This window comes from Zingiber officinale, unplaced genomic scaffold (genome assembly GCF_018446385.1).
Source record: "Zingiber officinale cultivar Zhangliang unplaced genomic scaffold, Zo_v1.1 ctg247, whole genome shotgun sequence".
NCBI lineage: Eukaryota > Viridiplantae > Streptophyta > Magnoliopsida > Zingiberales > Zingiberaceae > Zingiber > Zingiber officinale.
In genome coordinates, this window is record NW_024589919.1 from 1 (window position 1) to 19,947 (window position 19,947).

A 19,947-nucleotide genomic window follows, 5' to 3' on the forward strand; every position below is an offset into this window, starting at 1 on the left:
CCAAGAAAGTATGCAATGGATATTCTGGAAGAAATAGGAATGTTAAACTCAAAGATAGTCAACAACCCTAGGGATCCTAATGTCAAGCTCCTGCCAAATTAGGGGAAGCCTCTTCTAGATCCTAAACGGTACAAACGTTTAGTAGGGAAACTAAGCTACCTTACTGTTACTCGTTCGGATATCTCGTTTGCAGTAAGTGTAGTAAGTCAGTTTCTCAACTCTCCATGCAAGGAACATTGGGATGTTGTGACTTGCATTATTTGATATATCAGAGGCGCACTAGGAAAGGGTCTTTTGTATGAAGACAAAGGACATTCTCGAGTTGTAGGATATTCTGATGCAGATTGGGCGGGATCTCCCACTAATAGAAGATCCACTTCTGGATTTTGTATATTTATCGGAGATAACCTTGTTTCTTGGAAAAGCAAAAAACAGAATATTGTGACAAGATCCAGTGCAGAGGCAGAATATCGAACTATGACCATAGCCGATAAGAGCTTACCTGACTAAAACAGTTGCTTCAGGAACTAAGGTTTGGAGAGGTTACACAAGTATCACATATATGTAATAATCAAGCCTCCATGCTCTCGAACCTAGTTTTTCATGAAAGGACAAAGCATATTGAAGTTGACTGCCATTGGAGAAATATCTACTAGCTTTGTCAATTCACATGATCAACTAGCAGATATATTCACTAAGTCACTAAGAGGTCCCCGAATTGACTACATATGTAACAAGCTTGGTGCATATGATCTTTATTATCCAGCTTGAAGGGGAGTGTTGAATACTTCCGAAGATTCCCTTGATTGTAGGGATTATAATTGATTTGGATTCCCTTGATTATTGGGATTGAGATTGAATCCCTTGACTGTACGGATTGAGATTGATTTTTCTTTTCTCTCCTTATGTATATAAATACCTACATGTAAACATATTAATATAACATAGAGAGATTTTCTCTTTTCCACAGTAGGCTTATAACTAAGGTTGAAAATCTAAAGCCATGTTGAAGTTTCAGCCATTGATTGATATCGTGGTGTATGGCGCCAATGATGGATTGGAGATTGAAGGAGCAGGAGATGAAGCATAAGAAGACATTGTCTATGCAAGTGATATGAGTTTCAATAATTTAGCAGAATGATACGTGTCAACCGTTTCGCTTGACACGGCATGAGATTTAAAACCATGCCTATAATCAAACTTGAATTGTGGCAACTCACAAATCATAACTCTTTCCATTAAGCTTCTCTATTGTAATAGTCATAAAACCAACAATGTGAAGTGGTATGCTTGGGAAACTCAACATTTTTGGATTGAAATAAGATGAATAGAAACGGTGCCTATAAACCAAAATGCAAAAAGAAACAACCATTTTATATGTTTTTTCTTTCTCCCAACAAGTAGAATAGAGATAGGAAGAAATAGAAGGCAGTTCCATTGCAAGAAAGATAAAGAGGGACAAGATCATGATGGTGCAGTTTGATCCTTTTTTGAAAGGAGAAACAAAAGAAAAATGAATGAAGAAAACTAAAGGAACTTTCAAAGAAATCAAGCTAGTAGAGAATTACTTTTGAGACAATGAGGATGCTGGTGAAGCTTGAGATTTGACATAGTTTGAGCTACTGTCTATGGGCACATGATTCTAGATTGCACACAGGGAGATGCAGATGCTTTGAACAAACACAAAGTGGCAAGAATGAACTTTTCTTGAAGAGATTGCTGGCAATGGGTGAAGCTTGAGATTTGACATAGTTTGAGCTACTGTCTATGGGCACATGATTCTAGATTGCACACAGGGAGATGCAGATGCTTTGAACAAACACAAAGTGGCAAGAATGAACTTTTCTTGAAGAGATTGCTGGCAATGGGTTCTTGCTTGTAGAAGTGGTCATTCTATGCAAGCAGAGGTGCTCATTGTCTTATGCACACATGTGGGTAGAGTCTGAATAGGGCTGTTGTAACTCCTGATTCTTGTTATTGGTGTTATAATGTGTTTTAAAATGATGCATTGGGCATGATTGTCATGATGGGGACACAGCTCTGGAGATTAAACGATCATGAATGGTGATCGAGCAATGCCAAGGTATTCCATGTGCTCTGATAACATGTTACTGGGAAAATTAGTGTTCTTGTTACATAGCTAGTCCCCTCTACCTATGTTTATCATTCATTATTGCAACTTTACAATTTACACATTGAATTGTTTGGTTCCTAACAAGAACAAAAGCTGCTCACATACTGCAAAGTTGGCATACGCACTAATCATATTCATTTAGTTTAGTAGGAGAAAAATGCTTAGGTGCCTGGCCCATTCTAAGTTGAATAGAATTTGACATGCATACTCCAGCTTTAATGCAAAGTGTAATGCTATAATTCTCATATGATAAAAGAATTTAGTCTGCTCAAGATTGTCCCTACCAATTCTTTTCTCCTCCTTGGTTCAAGTTATGTATGAGTTGTTTGTAAAATGATTTCTGAAATTAACTTATCATCAAATTGGAACTCCATACTAGGTTCATGATTGAAAATAAACAAAAGCTAGGTTTCTGTCTGAAAGGTTCAGTTTCTTGTTAAGCTTCTGCATTGGCTCGGATATACTATGATTATTGGTATTCTGTGTGTTCATCACCATAATTTAATAATTTAATGGCCATATTCTTTTAGTTGCTTGTCATCTTTGTTCTTATTTAAACTACATTTTGCAACTGATCCTGAACATGTTACAGATTGAAGTGCTTGGTGTTTCTCTTCCGTGGGCAAGAATGTCTACTGATTGTGGCATCAGTGACCAATATATCAAACTTTCCCAACAAAACTCTGTGCACAATAATGATTTCCAAAATGACCTTGACTTAAATGCATCAACAAATCCCTTTTTGGAAAACTCAAACTATCATTCTCTATCATCTAGTGGAGACATTCTTCCAACTCAACAAAGTACAACTGACAATTTGATAGATCTTTTAACTGGAGAGCTTATATTATCTCCAGAGCCAGAGAATTCTAATGTGCTTGAGAGTAAGTTCAACAATGTTGACAATCTCCACATTTTTGGAAACGATGATTCTGGTAATCTTCATCGAACTTCTTCTGTTAGTGGGTTTACAGATGAAGCTGTCAAAGAGTTCGGCCAAGTTACACCCTACCAAGCTCATTCCATACCCCTTCTTAGATCTGGCAAGGTAAGTCTACTAATCTATCCTTCTTGAGAAAAACTCAATAACTTTTTTGGCATCCATGGTATTATTAAAGGGCGGAAAGGTATACTGGTTCCAGTTTGTTGCATATTCTTAATCAAGTAAAACTAGTATAATTTTAATGCTTTTCTACTTGTAAAGAAATTAATCTCTCTAATTGGCAAAAAATCAACTTTGTAATCTTGGCTTCATCCTCCTTGATTTGGAAGGTGGTTGGGTTCCTCTCCCTCTCTATATTTAGAAATCTTGCAGACTTCATTTTTATATTTGGAAGTTTATCTGATTTAGAAGTCTCTACCCATCCATTCTCCCAATCTAGAGGACAATCAATTTTCTCCTCAACATGGAGAAGCAAGTTTTGGGAAATGTTAATCAACGCTGCCTTGTTTTGGAGGGTGATTTCAATGAAGAAGGAAGCTGATCGATCTCTTTCTCTATATCTTTCTCCCTACTCTCTTTATCTTCTTCGCTCATGTATGGCAGCCATCACTAAAGCTTCATGCAGCTTTGTGTATTTGAATCGGAGATACCTCTTTTGGATTGAATTCTTAGTGGCAACTTCATAGGTTGATTGAGAATTTGAAAGTTAGTGTTCTCTCATCTTCCATTAGAATTTTTCTTAAAACCAGTATGTTTTCTTTTAGGGAAACAATGTCGAGGGTGAGAGATGATGGTTTTGTGCTTAGTGTCTGTTATCTTTGATGTAGGAACCTCACCCCTTGTTAGGGAAAGACCTTTAGGAGAGAATCAAATGACCAGGATAGTCAAGGATAAGAGCCTAATCTAAAGAATGGTTGTTGTGAGAGGTGTTGCCTAGAGAAACCCATATTGATTTTCAATTATCATGTGACTATGTTGCCTTGAGAATGTATGTGCTTTCTGAGGGCGATGTGTCGATGTGAGGTGTGATGAGAGCATTGTGTGATTGTACCTACCATGGGGATTATAAAACTAAAAAGGGGACTTTTGGAGAGAAAACCTAAAGAAAGAGTGTTGGCAATGCCGTTAGCAACGGGATTTACCCTTTTGGTCAAAATCCTCGTGAAGACTTTACCTTGGGATTAGTGACTCGTAGAGGCTCTAGTTAGACCATAACTTTAAAGAAACCATTTACTTTTTTGGTTTATTACTTTCATTGTTTCCTGTGTCGATATCATAGATTTTCTGTATGTTCATCGCAACACTTTGTTTATTTTCATAGTTGGAGTATTTCTTATATTGATGTTGCATGCTTAACATTGATTATTTTGTCTTGATGATGATGCATGTATAGATATTGCCATTATTACTTGTGTAAAACTAACATGACCTATGTGCACATTTACCCTAACATGAAGAATCTATAGTACATTTTTCATATTTAGTGCATGAGAAAAGTTAAGTATGATGAGGGGTTGTATATATCGTGTACTCATCTAAGAGGCTTTTAGATGATGATTAGAATACACAATGTGTATTGACATTGGGGTGCTTGATATGTAGTGTCATTTATGTCTAACTAGATGTTGTGTGACTTCAGGGATAGTATAAGATAAAGATAGCTAAAATGCCTAATTGTGGTTTATATGATTTTAGGATATTAAGGGGTGTGTGAATGCTCAAACTGTCAGTGCTTAATCATAGTATCATGTGAATTCTTGGTTATAGAAGGCTTGTGACAGCTGTGTCACTTAGAAAATCTTGCTATCATTTATTCCATTTCCATCTGTGTTTCCTTCCTTCATAGGAAACACTCCCTTGGTGTCATTGATGCCAAGCTAGGGGATCACATTAGCTTAGTGGCAACCTTACACTGGAGAAACCCTTTTGAGGTTGATATGGGTGTTTCTCCCTTCTTTCTCATAGTGATGAATCACATGCACTGATTATGGTGATATAATTGATGTATCAATGGGATCTTGCATGGCTGAAGTGGCAGATAAACTTGTTCAAAAATAGTGCATTTGCATTTAGCTTTACATATAATTTTTTCTTTCCGTTGATTCATTTCTTTTTTGTGAGGTTTTCGTACAAGTTTTGCTAACATCTTCTACTTATATTTGCCTCTATATCAGCCTAAGGTGGGTGGTAAGGGTGTTGGGTCAGGTTGTTAGGCTGACTACTATATTTGCTTTCTTTGAGACATTGTTGCCAGTGGAATTGAGTTTTTGCACAATTTGTGGGGTTTTTTTTTTGTCATTTTTTTGGTATTTCTTTTTCTGTACTTTCCTTTTGATGATTATGAGACTTGCTGTATTTTATTTGATGCTTTCAGATTTTATACATGGTCAAGTAGTGTTTTAGTTATCTCTTTTCATAATAAATTATTCTTGTCTTGTTTAGTACTTGTGTGTGATGATATGTCAACATGCTACTAGCGTTTTCAAGCGTCTCAGTAGTACAATCCTTTGACCAACACGAGGACACATTGATGGAATTATCACTGTCAGAGTAAAACTTCCTAGTCATGGGGTGAGGTTCACTTGGAGTGTGACATCTGTGGAAAACTGGTATAGCAGTTCTTAAGATAAAGTTGTACACTAAGATATATATAGAGGACTGCCTTTATTAATAAAAAATTGTCAACTTATAAGTGTTGAAATGAACAATTATAAGCCACAACTCCAGAAACTTAGCTTATAAAATTGAATTTCACAATTGCTGAAACTAATCCTCTGTCGAGGAGAAAATATAAAAACCTTCATTATTTGATAAGGGATCATAGACAATAATAAGGCTTTTATTTGATTTAGTTTAATTCAAACTAGTTCAAATAGCACAGTTTCAAAGTACTTTGGTGTTCACGCGGGATGTGCTATGGCACATTGGCATACCGAAGCCAACCATATACTGGGGGCTGCATATGTTATATGAGATGTTGTTCCCTACTGGCTACCACATATTGCCAAAATATTGGAAATAAGTGAACAGTGTGTTATAGACTAACAACTGGTATTTCATATTTTTTTTTTTTCAAAACATACAAATCAGAACACCTGATTTCTAAAGGCCGAGGTTCTTTCCTACTGATCGTGGTGCAAGATAAACACCTATTGAAGTATGTATTGATATTTATACTCAGATCATGATTAAAATCATTTTTCTTTTGCCTATTTCTATATGCCACTCAACCATGGAGATGTTGATTTTATTGAGAAATATATTTTTCTTTTTTTTTTCAAAATAACTTGTGTGCTTATTTTTCTCTACTTCGGAGCACTCTCAAGTTCAGAAAAAAAGTTTAGGAGAAATGGAATCGAAATGACATTTTTGATTTTCTATAAGTTAACAAAGCAAGACTTCTTTACATATTATATTGTTCGTTTTGTTTCTGGAATAATTGCTACATATTCCAGAATCCAAATGTATGTTATTAATTCTGTAGTTGTTAAAATCAATATTGGGTAGAGTTGGTGAAATCAATTTCTGCAGGAAAAATAAAAATGAAAAACAGATAATAAAATAATGACATATTTATTAATATAAATTGATAAATAATAACAATAAATTATAACCAATATCAGAATCATATTTTTAGTATACGTTACTCAACAAACACTGGTTTTTTGATATATTATATAATAAAAGTGTTATTATTTAATATTATTTTATAGGGTTTAGTTGGGTATCTAATTGCATTGAAATTGATTCTTAATTAAAAGAGCAGTTATTTTATAATAGTTGTTGATCTAGGGAGAATATTTTGTTTTGCATTGATCTATGATAAATCCTTTCAATCCAGAACAACCTCTCACAATTAATTGCGAATGAGAGAAAGATAGATGAGATGTAGAGTCTAACATGTATGGTGTGGTTGAATGAGTGATCTGTGAAATTATGGTGAAACTAGAGTTGTAACAAAGCTAAGGAATTCCAGAAGACTATCTCCTTTCTATCCGAGTTCTTTGAGAATAATACTCGGATTAAAGGAAAGGGTAGATCTGTCATAATTTTCAAAGTCATCTTAATTTGACTAACTCTAATTTGATTTCGTCCATTGTCACTTTCAATTCGAACAAATTTCAATGGGTTCTATCAAGTTCTTGCTAATTTCTTTGAATCGTAGTTTTTTTTTTTAAAAAAACAATTATCAATGTCAATTTCTTGGAAGAAAATTGGTAATTGGAAATATTGATCAAAATCCAGTGATTGGTTTTGGTAGAGGTCAATTTTCCTAATTATGATTAATGCCAAATTCTATACTATATGCAGGGTAGAAAATTTGACTTCATACAGGCATTGAAGCTTGAAATAGAACGTTTACATTTGAACCTTTCAGCTGCAGAGAGAGACAGAGCTTTATTATCTGTTGGTATTGATCCTTCTGCAATTGATCCAAATCGCTTGCTTGATTATCAGGACCTTTTAAGAATATGTAGTTACGCCGATGAAATAGCTTTTCTGGGCCAAATTGCTTTGGAAGATAAAACTATTGCTTCCATTGGGCTTGAAAAAACTGATGATGTTATAGATTTCTGGAATATTAGTAAGATTGGAGAATCATGTCATGGAGCTGCCTGTGAGGTACGTGTTGAACTGCCAACAGCAGGATCTTTTACCAGTGTTTCTTCTAGCAGAACTGCATCTTTCCTTCTTCAGTGTTCTATATGTCAAAGGAAATGTTGTAAAGTTTGTTGTGCTGGGAAGGGAGTAAATATGCTGTTAGATAAAGATTTCAAAGAACTGAAAATCTACAATGATTTATCTAGTCGTAGTGGGTCTAATCATGGTGGACAAACCCATGAAAGTTACAAAAGCAATTCATCATTTGATGATAAAATTATATGTAGAAAATGTTGTGATGAAGATATTCTTCAAGCACTATATGTTGACTATATCAGGGTCTTGAATGCCTTGAGGAGAAAAACTAGAACTCTTGATGCTGCACGTTGGGCCCTGGGTCAGTTTGTTGGACCAGTAGTTAACGGACAATTTAATTCATGGCAAAGCATAGAAACTGGCAAGAGGCAGTTAAAGGCACTGTTGAATGGAGCAGAGTCCCTTGCCGAATTCCCTTACTCAAGCCTGCTGTATCAGGTAATCTTTGCTGGTCTGATTCTTCTATATTTGTCAATTAAGATTTTGATTTGAAAACATAATCTTGGATAAACTTTTCTGTCTTTTACGCCACATCTTGAGAGTTGAGATGGAAAGAATGTCCAAAATAATAGCGTTGATACTCCATCATTATGTCTTGAAAGAAACTGCAAGTAAAATTGTCTTTCTTTTCTCAAATTAATCCTATATAGTTACCTAGTAATGGGTTGAGATATTTTGTTCATAACTTCTCTGTTTCTGCTCATTTATTGCACCATGATTTTGTTTTTCTTCTTGAGGTAAGAAATTTGAATATGTAGTGTCTACTCACGTTGAATGGGATATTGTTTTCCTTTTCATGAATCCATAAAAGAAAGGTAAATTGCACCGAAAGTTTTGTGTTTACCTTGTTTTCACTTTTCACCACATTTCAACCTACATTGTTAGCCTCATAGTAATAATGCCTTGCAGAGAAGTTAGTGTAGGATCGAAAAGAATTTAGATATCTCCAGAATGGTATGATATTGTCCACTTTGGGCTTAAGCCCTCATGGTTTTGCTCTTGGACTCTTCCCAAAAGGTCTCATGTCAATGGAGATATCTTTTTCTCTTATAAAGAGATGATCTTTCTCATGTGTTTTCAATGTGGGACTATGTTTGTAACCTTGCAACCCCAACAATCCCCTCCTCAAACAAAGGACCACAGGCTTCTCACGTCCGATCCTCAACCCACCGGGTCTTCTTGCCCCTCGGTCCACCCGACCTACTAGGACTTCCTTGCCTAGCCGCAACTAGGACTTCCTGCCTGGTGTCTGGTCCTCTTGATTCGAACATAGGAGCCCTCACTTCTTTGTTTGAGGTTATTGTACCCACATGGCTCAATCAGACCATAGCTCTTGTGCACAGTCGACAGTTAAACCTTCTGGCAGTCCGGGCTCTGATACCAATTGTAGGATCGAAAAGAATTTAGATATCTCCACAATGGTATGATATTGTTCACTTTGGGCTTAAGCCCTCATGGTTTTGCTCTTGGGCTCTTCCCAAAAGGCTTCATGCCAATGGAGATATCTTTTTCTCTTATAAAGAGATGATCTTTCCCATGTATTTTCAATGTGGGACTATGTTTACAACCTTGCAACCCCAATAGCTAGAGCTTTTATATGCTCAAGAAAGTCTACTATCTAGAATAAATGCTTGATTTATCCAGGTTCCAAGCAAAAGTCAAACAGATACTTGTTGGATTCAAGGTAAACTAATTCCTAACATGACAACAAGATTTTCTGCATGCCCTGAGATGGAAAGGCCATGAATTTTTAGGCAAGACATTCACGAGTCTTGCAACTTGCAATTGTATCAATTCCTTAGTTATAGCATAACAAACAACTAAAAGGAAAATGGGTCGGTTCTTTCTGATTCTTTCTCCACTGAGGTGTTTCATGACTGCCCATGATGCTCAAAGGTTTATTATATCTATAAACAAGCAATATAACTTTATAATACAGTATTTAAAAATAGGAAAAGGCGGCCCTTGTTGCTGAAAGACTTTTTGTCAATCCAAACCATATTTGACATCTCTCTGTTTTCCAGTATTTTGTGGGACAAATGTCTTAGCCAAAGACATCCTAGATCTCTCACTTCAACAATCAACTTTTTTCATTTGAGAAAGAGCAGTCAGGAAAACTTGATCAGCTATATGACCACATGTATTTATATCTCTTTTCAATTATATAGAATTTTAGTCTTCAAATCTGTGCTATTATTGAGAATCTTTGTGAACAAACCTATCTTGGATACTCCATCCAGTTGTGACCTGCTCCCTAAGCTAGTCTAGGACTTAATTTTATGGTTAGTTTTACTTCTGAGCTTTAATCTTTAAAAATATACAAGTTTTGTAAAACATTTATATATTGTTAGTAGTATTTAGACCATTCCTTTTTTAGGAAAATTAGTTATAAGACCAAACCCTTCAATCCTCTATAAAATGAGCCTTTAAATTCTGATTAAAAGTTAACTTTTTTGATTTAATAAATTTTTCTTCGTCATGAGAGAGACCACTGACTAAGAACATCCCCCATTCACTCTAGGACTCATGGCCTAAGTTCCAACCCTAGAACATATCCATCATCTATCAGTTGTATTTGTCACGCTCATATAGCTGCTACTTCTGCTGTTAAATTGCTGTAAAGCTCGCTCTCGTTTGCTTTGAAATCCTGATAAAACTGAGGAAGCCTTGTCGATGCCCAACATACTCTTGGAGATGGGTAGCGAAGTCATGACAGTGTGCTATGAAATTGGCTTTTTAAGCAAGCAAGGTGATCTTGACATCCCTGAGGCGGTGCTCATGTGCTGGTGCTCTGAGTCTCTCCTCATCTCCCTTCTTGACGTCTGGTCTACAGTGCATGACATTGTCATAGGCATTAAGGCGAGCATAAGATAGTGAGTTTCAATGTGGTCAAGATTTTTGTTGAGGATAGATAGTACCTTGAGTAAGAGAGGATGAAAAGTGCCATAGAGATGTCTATACTCTTGAACCTAAAGAAATTGATGATGACATGTTATTAGGGCATGTGGATTTTCTCATATGAGGTGCTCAGTGATAAATGGTAGAGTTAAAAACATTTAATCCATTGCTCACGTCTAGCTTTTGATGCAATGCATAAAACATCAATAGATGTTGTAATCTAACTCTAGCCTTACTCCTATTAGTCACTGGATGCAATCTATCTTATAGCTGAAACTTTATATGGATAAAAGGGTCGTTAGAGGAGAATGTTGTGGCTATTGGAGGATGATCAGAAGGAAAGAAGGTAGCATGAATGGAATTGAGGGTAACTCCTTCAAAAGAATCATCCCTCTCCTTGTAAGACTTGAGAAAACATACAAATTTATGTTTAAAGGCCTATACTAAGAATTGCTAAAGAACATAGGGGAAGATCTCTAGATCCCTTTATGAGACTCAAGTCATGTTTACATTCCTTGTCGACGAATTAGGTTTCATACCTTACTATGAGTCATGAGATTGTAAACTAAAGGGATGTCTTCACCTATGCAGTAATCTAGTTGGTTAGTCTGTTTTTATCCAGTCTACTTGAAGTTGACACTATTCAGCTGGTTTCAGGATTTTAGGAAACAAATATTTCTGTTGAGCTTCAATTGTCTAAACCTTTCAATCAACTACATGAAATCCAACCGATTGGAAACACCCAGTCAGTCAAAATAATACTTAATTATGCTATTGGTTGAGTTTCAATGGTCAATTTCTGACTCCCAACAACAATAGGTAATAGACGATACTAAGAAACATAAGTCCACGTGACAACTTGATTAATGATTACAAGGCTTATGCATAAAAGGCACTTGAAATAGCTCACTCCATACATATTCTGCCCATTACAACATTGCAAAAACAATAAAAGGTTCATATGTGTTGGTGGGATGTCTTTATCAATTCTGCTCCTGGGAACTCTTGTTGCTGCTATCGAAGAACTTTGTAAATCCTTCAATAAATCAGAGAACGAATCCAAGGCGAGGGAACTCTTGCTGCTTCAATCGAGGAACTCTGTAAATCTTTCAATAAATCAAAGAACGAATCCAAGGCACGTACACTTACTTTCCTTAAGAAATTATTTGCTTCCACCACGATGATGCACTCGGACTAAGCAAATGTTCCTCGAATATATAATGGATTCCTAATAATGTTGTTTCCAAAGTGCATGCTTGAAAACAACCCCGAATACCTTGGATTTATTCATATCTTGATAAATGATTGTTTGTATATTGTTTCTGCAGTATAACAATATCCAAACAACGCTTTGAAAACAGGTAATTTTTTCAAGAAAGGTTTTTGTTGTGAAGAAGATGGATTGTTTGTGCAGAATGGAGTTTTATAGTGTTTGAATCATTCTCTATGATAGTACATGTCTTTTGGATCATAACCATTCATTCAAACATCAAAAGACACCCAAACTGAAAGAGACGCCATAAATTACCATAATGGTTATAATAAGAAGGAACACCATGAATGGACGCAACTGAATTGACGCAACTATTCTAGTTCCTTTCCATCTTTTCCATTCTAGTTCCTTCCCATTTTTATGGAAATCACTAACAATATGTTCAAATCTTTGACAATTCTTCACGCTCGACATCTTGACACCTTAAATGGTGTAGCTCCGCATGATTTCGTTCAACTCCAAGTCTAAATTGAATTGTGTTATATTATCACGTGCACAATAAGAGCTACAAATTACCTTACCTTAAAATCTAACTTGTTAAATCACATTTTCTAACTTAAAGGTGTTGATCAAACATTAAAGCACTGTGATTATCACACAAATAACACCAACTATAGAGAGTGAAATAGATAATGATCTTTTTTTTTTGGCAAATACAAAAACATTAGTAATTTTTGCCCTTGTGTTGAGTATAAAATGATAATACTATGTATCAGTTTTAACAGAGAATAACACAATGCTAAACAACTAGATTTTATGTTATGAGGTTAATGTGGTGTAATGAGGTTAATGTTGTTTGGAACACAAAGTTTGTACATCCATGGCCCTGCTTTGATGCAACAACCCAAAGAAAAAACCACTATAACACTCCTTGACATGAGAAAATAGAGCAAGCCTCTACAAGTTCTCGTGAGGATGTGACCTCAAGTCAATGATCTAGAGCAACATCTCGAACTCGCTCAATGCAAGCAAGCACAATATTTATCACAAAGATGTATGAGAAATAAGTATAGAAAAATCAGCAATTAATCAACTCACTCTAAAGAATAAGGATCATTTTAGGAATGAAACTAGATTTACCAAATGAGAGCTTTGTGGATTAAAAACAAATCAGAAACCTTTTTCGACCAACCTTTAATGATGGAAGTGTAACAAAATCAAATAGATTTGTGGTCCCCTTAAACTTTAGTCACACAAATAGTTGAGTCACTAAATCTTCAATACTAAAGATATTCCGACGTTTAATTTGGTCAATGATAGATTTTGGTAGATCAAACATTGTACCACTAAAAGACAATGTTGGAAGTGTAACAAAATCAAATAGATTTGTGGTCCCCTTAAACCTTAGTCACACAAATAGTTGAGTCACTAAATCTTTAATACTAAGGATCCTATTTTGATGCTTAAATGTGGTCAATGATAGATTTTGGTAGATCAAACATTGCACCACTAGAAGACAAGGCATTTTTTAACTTTGGTTGACCAACTAAAAGTCATGGGTTGCCCAAACAACTTGGAACTCCCAAAAGAACATCTTTGCGACTTCTAAATAAATCCAGAACACTTTAAAGCTAACTTGTCAAGTCCCAAATGACGACATAGAACTTCCTAACAAACATTTTACAAGATAATATCAAAACTTGAACTCAATATTCAACATCTTAAATATAACTCAATAGTAAACATTTAAAGCAATCAAATATAAATTAAAATATTTTATATTTAAAAAGTGATAGCACAACACAATACGGTATCAAAACTATATCGTCCGGCTATAAATTGAGACTCCGGCACGACTTCAAATTTTAAACCTTAGACTCGAGCTAGTTCTAAGGCTGAGTTCGTGCCCAAGACCACTTCCCTTGTTCCCCAAGGTATATGTTCACACAAACTCTCATATAATTTTTACCTCGGTACTAAGAGACTTTCAAGCCTTTAGAACTTCTTTGTGCCAAAAAGCTCCCCACCTTTGAGATTTTCTCATCGTGCCTAGCAATCCCCGTCAAGCCGTAGGGGCTTCTTGCCTTGCTTATCATCTGATTGACCTCAACCTGTTGGCACTTCCTTGCGTTGTCTAACATTTGGTTGACCTCAACTTGCTTGATTTCCTTCATTCCAAGTGTCCACTTGGACTTTTATGTGCCAAGTACCTACTTGGATTTCCATCATATGTCAAGGAAGATATCTCATTGTCTTGAGTGTTATTGTGTGTCCCTCAATCAAGTAAACCAGATTGTCCCCAGATAAAAAATTCCTTTCGTCTCTAAATTGACCAAAACAACTTTAAATTGCTCCCCAAGCATACCTGATGAGTTTCATTCAAACCCAATTCAACTTCAACTTGATTCCTGAAATCTAATTTGTTGATTTTGGGTCAACTCAACTAGTTGTCAAAAATTTAAGAACATGAAAATTTAAGTTTAATAAAAAAAAATCAGTATGCAACAACATGACTCCCTGATCGGTCTTTGCTTAAGCTAGTGTGTCTAAATCTAGTCCCTTTTCATAGTTTTTCTGACGCAAACTGGCATAGTCATATGTAATAGTTGTTTGAGACTCAAATGATATAATGTAGATCTCTCTTCTGTGTTTGCCTTGGAAAGATACATCTTCTATTGTTTCTTCATGTAGTCCACTGTGGTATTTACCTCTACTTATAAATTGCCGACTTTCCAGTGCAATTAGTAAATCATGTTTGGTAAGCTTGAAAGAGAAATATTGTTCGTCTTTTCAGTCTGCTGCGTTGTTTTTCCACAAGACTAACACAGCCAGGAAATATGTGATTATAATTTAACTATGATCTAGTTAAAGGAATAAGTTTCATGTAGTCGACTCCAAAAAGTTGGGTCAAACACGATGATGAATTTTTCTGTAATCTAGAGGCGATTTTGTTCAACCACTTTCTGCACTATTCTAAATAAATTATGTACCTGATCATTTACACCATGTGGCAATGTTTATCATGTTTAGGATCACATTTAGTTTTATTCAATTAAGTTAAGAGGTCAGTTTGTTCCCACTTTTGACTCTTTCTAGGTGAAAATTACAAAATTCTTGTATTTCTATCATTTTCTTTTGGAGTATTTGGGATACAATTGGATAAAGTGGACATGAAGACTGTTCTCTAACAAAACAGATGGATGATTATTTTGTCCCCTAAAAGTTCTTAATAAAAGGTAGCAACTATGCTTGCTGAAAACAGTAGAAACATATTAGCTTTAGCTTCTTCAAGGGAATCTTCCATAAGGAAGAAAATTTATTTCTACAACATCACACTTCCTATCCTTGTTAGGGGATTTGTCCAAGACTTTAGTCTTCCTGTTGATATTCTATATTACCCTCATCTTGCTTTTCAGTTGTCCTTTGGTATTATTACTCATTATAACTGATAACATGAATTTGGCAGGTGGAAACTGATAAGGACTCTGCACCATTATTATCATTACTTGCACCAGTTGGCATGGGGGAACATCATAGTTATTGGAAAGCTCCGGCTAGCTTGTCCACTGTCGAATTTTCAGTTGTTCTTGGGAGTCTATCTGATGTTGCAGGGGTTGCCTTGATGATTAGCTCATGTGGTTACTCAACATTTGATTGCCCTATAGTAAGAATTTGATTGCTCTACTTTTGTATGCAAGACTTTTTAGCAAGAACTCATAGCTTGATGACACTCGTTATATGGTATTTGGTCTCCTGGTTTGCTCCATTCCTTCCATCTACAATTTCTCAATATAAATGCCAATTTTGATTATCTGATTAAATTATAGCATTGATTGATATAAATTAGTTTGCATTTAATGCATTTTCTTCCTGTTTGTGATATATTTACCCTTGCAACTTCCTTACATGGATAATCTCTAGTTCTTGTTTCTAAAATCAATTGTCAATTATCAGTGTTGTGCTTGTAGCTGCATTAAGAGATCTATGGACTTTGTCAGAGATTACATGTCACATTGATTGAGTCTCTTGAAGACATGGCTCAAAATATGTGTCAGATCTATTTTTTTAAGGAGAGTAGTTTTTGTAATAAATGATGTACTTGTCAATTCTAACATAGGTTCACAGCTAGGGTGCATGTGTTAAAACCCTATCAGTTTCTTTTTAGTCCGTGGTCTAAAATACCAGTTAATTTTGGTTGGCATGGATGAAACTTACCCTTCTCCCTCGACTAAGATGACAATAGGTTCACCATGGATTAATGTGTTGTCTTGTGCATGCCTCTTAATACCAAGATTATATTATAAGTTATCCATGTCATCTGATAGGGAGGTTAATGGGTGTGATTGTAAGGGTGCATTTGGTAGGTGGGTGTGATAGTAAGGGTGCATTTGGTAGGTAATCACATAATCAAGGTCATGAGGAATATAACATAACATAATGTTGTTTGGTTCAACTTAGATAATGCAACAACTTAGTTTAATATTTTACTAATTTACCCTTGCGGAGCTTTGTTCTTCGATTTGTTCTTGTTAACTGTTGCCATGGCTACCGGCGCTTCTTCTTCCACTTGGGCTGTGAGCTAGCATGCGTGGAGTTGGTAGTGCAGGTGGCAGAGCAGGAGCGCCTGCCTCTCTAGATCGAGAAGCACTGGGTGCTAGGAATTTGGGAAAGGTCTATGTGTGGGAGGTTTGAATCCCAGCATTAGCCTTCCAATGGGAGTTTGATGGGGAATGCCCTTCCGCCTCTTGGCCCCCGACGACGGCAGAGTCGATAGGGAGAAACTCTGGATAGCGTTGCATGTCTCGTTGCTGGTCGAGCGCTTTGAGTCAGATCCTCGTCTCGATTTGTTCTTGTCATCATCATTGTTGGAGGTGCTAGCGAGCTGGAACGCGCATTTCATCGAACAGTTGGTGGGGGATTTTGGTGGAACAAGGGAAAACAATAGAGATACATGGGGGAGATTGGAGGACGTTGTATCCGAGGGAGCAGAAATGGAAGGAATCGACAAGGTTACGGTAGCATATCTCGCAAATTCTGGTGACAGCCTTGTCGGGCCGCGGCTAGGGGTGCTCGTTGAGGAAGACGACGCGGGTGTTGTTGACGAAGTAGGTTTGCATGCCGGTGAGGTCGAGCGCCTTTTGGATCTCCAACACTCTAATCACGTCGTGGTATGACGATCGCCTTATCTGCACACCAAGCAACCATTTCATCGCCATCGGAACGAATCAAACTTGAAGCTTTTTGCGAACCTATCGGTACTTGAATGGCGTGGTGGTTGCGGTGAGCGAGAACACAGAGATGTTGTACTCTGTCTGGTGGGAATGAGTCGCATGTTGCTTGCATTGAACGAAGAAGCTCGTCGACAACAGCGGTTGCAACCACATCGGCCATCGGTGCTCCTCCCACCCGTTGCCACCGTCACCGACCTGTTCCACTACCAATCAATCTCTCTCCTCGCACAGGGAAAAAAACAGAGAGGAAAACTCACTATGGCTCCTATGCTCTTGATCTCAGGCTCTCTGAATGGAGAATTTGGATTGACGACCACCTGAATCATCGAGGTGAGAGGAGAAGAGTGGATGAAAGGCATTGAAAGATGAGGTTGAGAGGCGTTTAAAGATGTGTTGAATGCAAGGCCGGCTTCCTTTTCCTCACCGTCGCCGTCGTCGTCGCCGTCGCCATCGTCATCCATGTAGGTTTGCACGCCAGTGATGGCGAGCACCTTTCAGTGCTTCTCGATCTGGAGAAGTCGCAGCACCTGCAGGGAACAAGATGTGGATGGGGGATAATTTTGGGAATATGTTTTTATTAACCTGGAATCGTCAAAAACCACCTATTTCTATGGTAATCAGATTCCCCCTTTTGCTAATGTTTTGGTGAAGTGGCGGGCATCCTTCATTACTTGGAATATGTCATTACCTAAACCAAATAGGGTTATCAACGATAACCTTCGAGCGATAACCAAGGTTATCAATGATAACCTTGAATCAAACGCATCCTAAGGATAAGAAGTTAGAATCAGTCTAGGTTGGTTAACATAAAATATTTAAAACAGAGATGAATAGATAATTATATATTCGTCATTGTACCAAAGAATGCAGTTGAAGTTTGGTAATCACCAAAGTGTGGTTTCTAGTGGTCAAGTAAAACCAACTATTGATTCCTTAGATCATGGTGAATCCAATTGTACTTTCTTTTTTTCATTTTGACCATGATGGTGATTTTTACAAAGTATCTTTAAAATTGCCTAATGAATTTTCTCTTGGTCAAATCAAAAAGTGGCATGAATGGATTGTTGGGAGGACCGTGAGGACCAAGGTTCAAAATCTCGAATTGTGCTGAAGTTTTAGATTTTAGTTGGAATGGTATTATTCAATACAGTGCTGAAATTTTGACATACAATGCTGCCGGTAAAGAATTGGATAGGTAAGGAGAAAAGATGAAAAAGAATAAAAAAAACACAAATATACCTAAATTCGGGCTTTATGTCTCTTCTCAAAATAATATAATTTTTGACATTGTATTGTATGAACATGTGATAGAAAAAAATAACAAACATTATTTTAATTCATTTTGATGCATTTTGTAGCGTGTCAAAGGGTGTCATGTTAGTATGACATGATACTCATCGATATGATTAATACGGCACATGATAGATATCTTGTGTCATGTTGAAGAGTACGGAGTTTTGGTAATTTATCGGAATGATACATTTCAATCGTGTCACCTGGCACATATAAGATTTTAAACCATAGTTAACACAATGATGGTGACATATTACCGTTCAATAACTAGAAAAATTTTATCTCAAAAGAGTAGCAAAGATAGGATTCCACTATGACAGTTATAACCATGGTTTGGAATATGGTTCCTTGTTGATTGACACGGGCAAAACAACGGCTAGCAACCAACACACATAACGTGTCAAGAAAATAAAATTGAAGGTTTTCTCTAATGTGCCTCAAGGAGCCTTATGATGTCACAACTATCTCTAGACACTAGCACTAACTTCATGCACTGATCCTTGATCCTTTAGCTCTTGTACCTAATTGTGAAGCTCTGGAGTGACAAGAGAGAACAAATATGCTAAAATATGCAAATGAAAAGGACAATGCTATAATTAAAAAAGGGGGAAATGGTAAAGAGCAGTTGATATCGGAGTTCCTTGCTTTGAGGAGGAAGAAACCTGAAGAGAACGGTTATAAAATTATAAAAGAGGACAAAACTGCCAAGAAATATGCAGAAAAAGAGAGATTAAATGAAGAAAAATTTACGACAAGAGAGTAAAAAGATAAAGAGGAAATGGAGAGAGCACCTAGAGAAAGAAGAAGGGAATAGGAAGATGGTTGGAAAGATGGTGGATGTCATTGATTGAAGGTAGAAGGATGTGGCGTTAGGAAAGTTGATACCCCAAGATATGACTCCATTCTAGGTTAGCACCCTACTCCAAGTCAACAGGTCATACTCACGTGGTCTACTCCAAGAAGTCTCTAGTTATAGCAAGGGCGAGTTCATTATAGCTTCTTGCTCATAGTTCGGCTCTCGAACTATTTGACTAGCTCGACCACCTGAGCTCCCCATCTAGCTCAGCCTCCCAAGCCTTCCATCTAACTTAGCCTCCTGAGCTTTTGTTCAGTAACAATCTCTGTTTGATGTGGCCCACAACCCTTGTAATGGCCCCTCCATGATTGTCATATCCAGCCAACAATGAACGAGTAGTCGGCGCAGTCATAATTAATGACAATTCTACTGAGAAACAACTGAAACTGTGGGCATGATCTCCATTGACTTCTCACTTCTCTAGCACCTATAATTACATAGGTATGAGCGTCATCCACAGGTTTGGAATCTCTCCTCATAATGTTTCCTCTACTTCTACTTTCATCGTGACTTAAGCATCGGAGGGGTTTTGTCAGACAACTCTGGTGCCCTATGATGTTAACTCTAGTGACCATAGGCTGAGCCCCACCGTTCAAGTCAAACAGCGAGGCATAGATTTTACAAGACCCCCACCTTGGCATACACCTCATCGAAAATCTCCACATCATTGTCACCAACTCA

At 36.8% G+C, this 19,947-nt stretch overlaps 1 protein-coding gene across 1 annotated transcript; it reads left to right on the forward strand.

Moving 5' to 3' along the window:
• Positions 1–1,040: 1,040 nt before the first annotated feature.
• On the forward strand, positions 1,041–15,585 carry LOC122037241 (probable phosphoinositide phosphatase SAC9). The gene is made up of 4 exons (XM_042596680.1): positions 1,041–1,109; positions 2,727–3,182; positions 7,389–8,213; positions 15,353–15,585. Exons 1-4 carry the CDS (start codon positions 1,041–1,043, stop codon positions 15,560–15,562), a joined length of 1,560 nt encoding a protein of 519 aa, XP_042452614.1. The 3' UTR covers positions 15,563–15,585.
• The last annotated feature ends 4,362 nt before the right edge of the window (positions 15,586–19,947 follow it).

Excerpts from the sequence above, each read along its gene's own strand:
- LOC122037241 (XM_042596680.1), top strand. The coding sequence starts at position 1,041 with ATGGCGCCAATGATGGATTGGAGATTGAAGGAGCAGGAGATGAAGCAT. Across the intron at positions 3,183-7,388 it reads CCCTTCTTAGATCTGGCAAG|GGTAGAAAATTTGACTTCAT; the intron begins GTAAGTCTACTA and ends TACTATATGCAG. Across the intron at positions 8,214-15,352 it reads ACTCAAGCCTGCTGTATCAG|GTGGAAACTGATAAGGACTC; the intron begins GTAATCTTTGCT and ends TGAATTTGGCAG.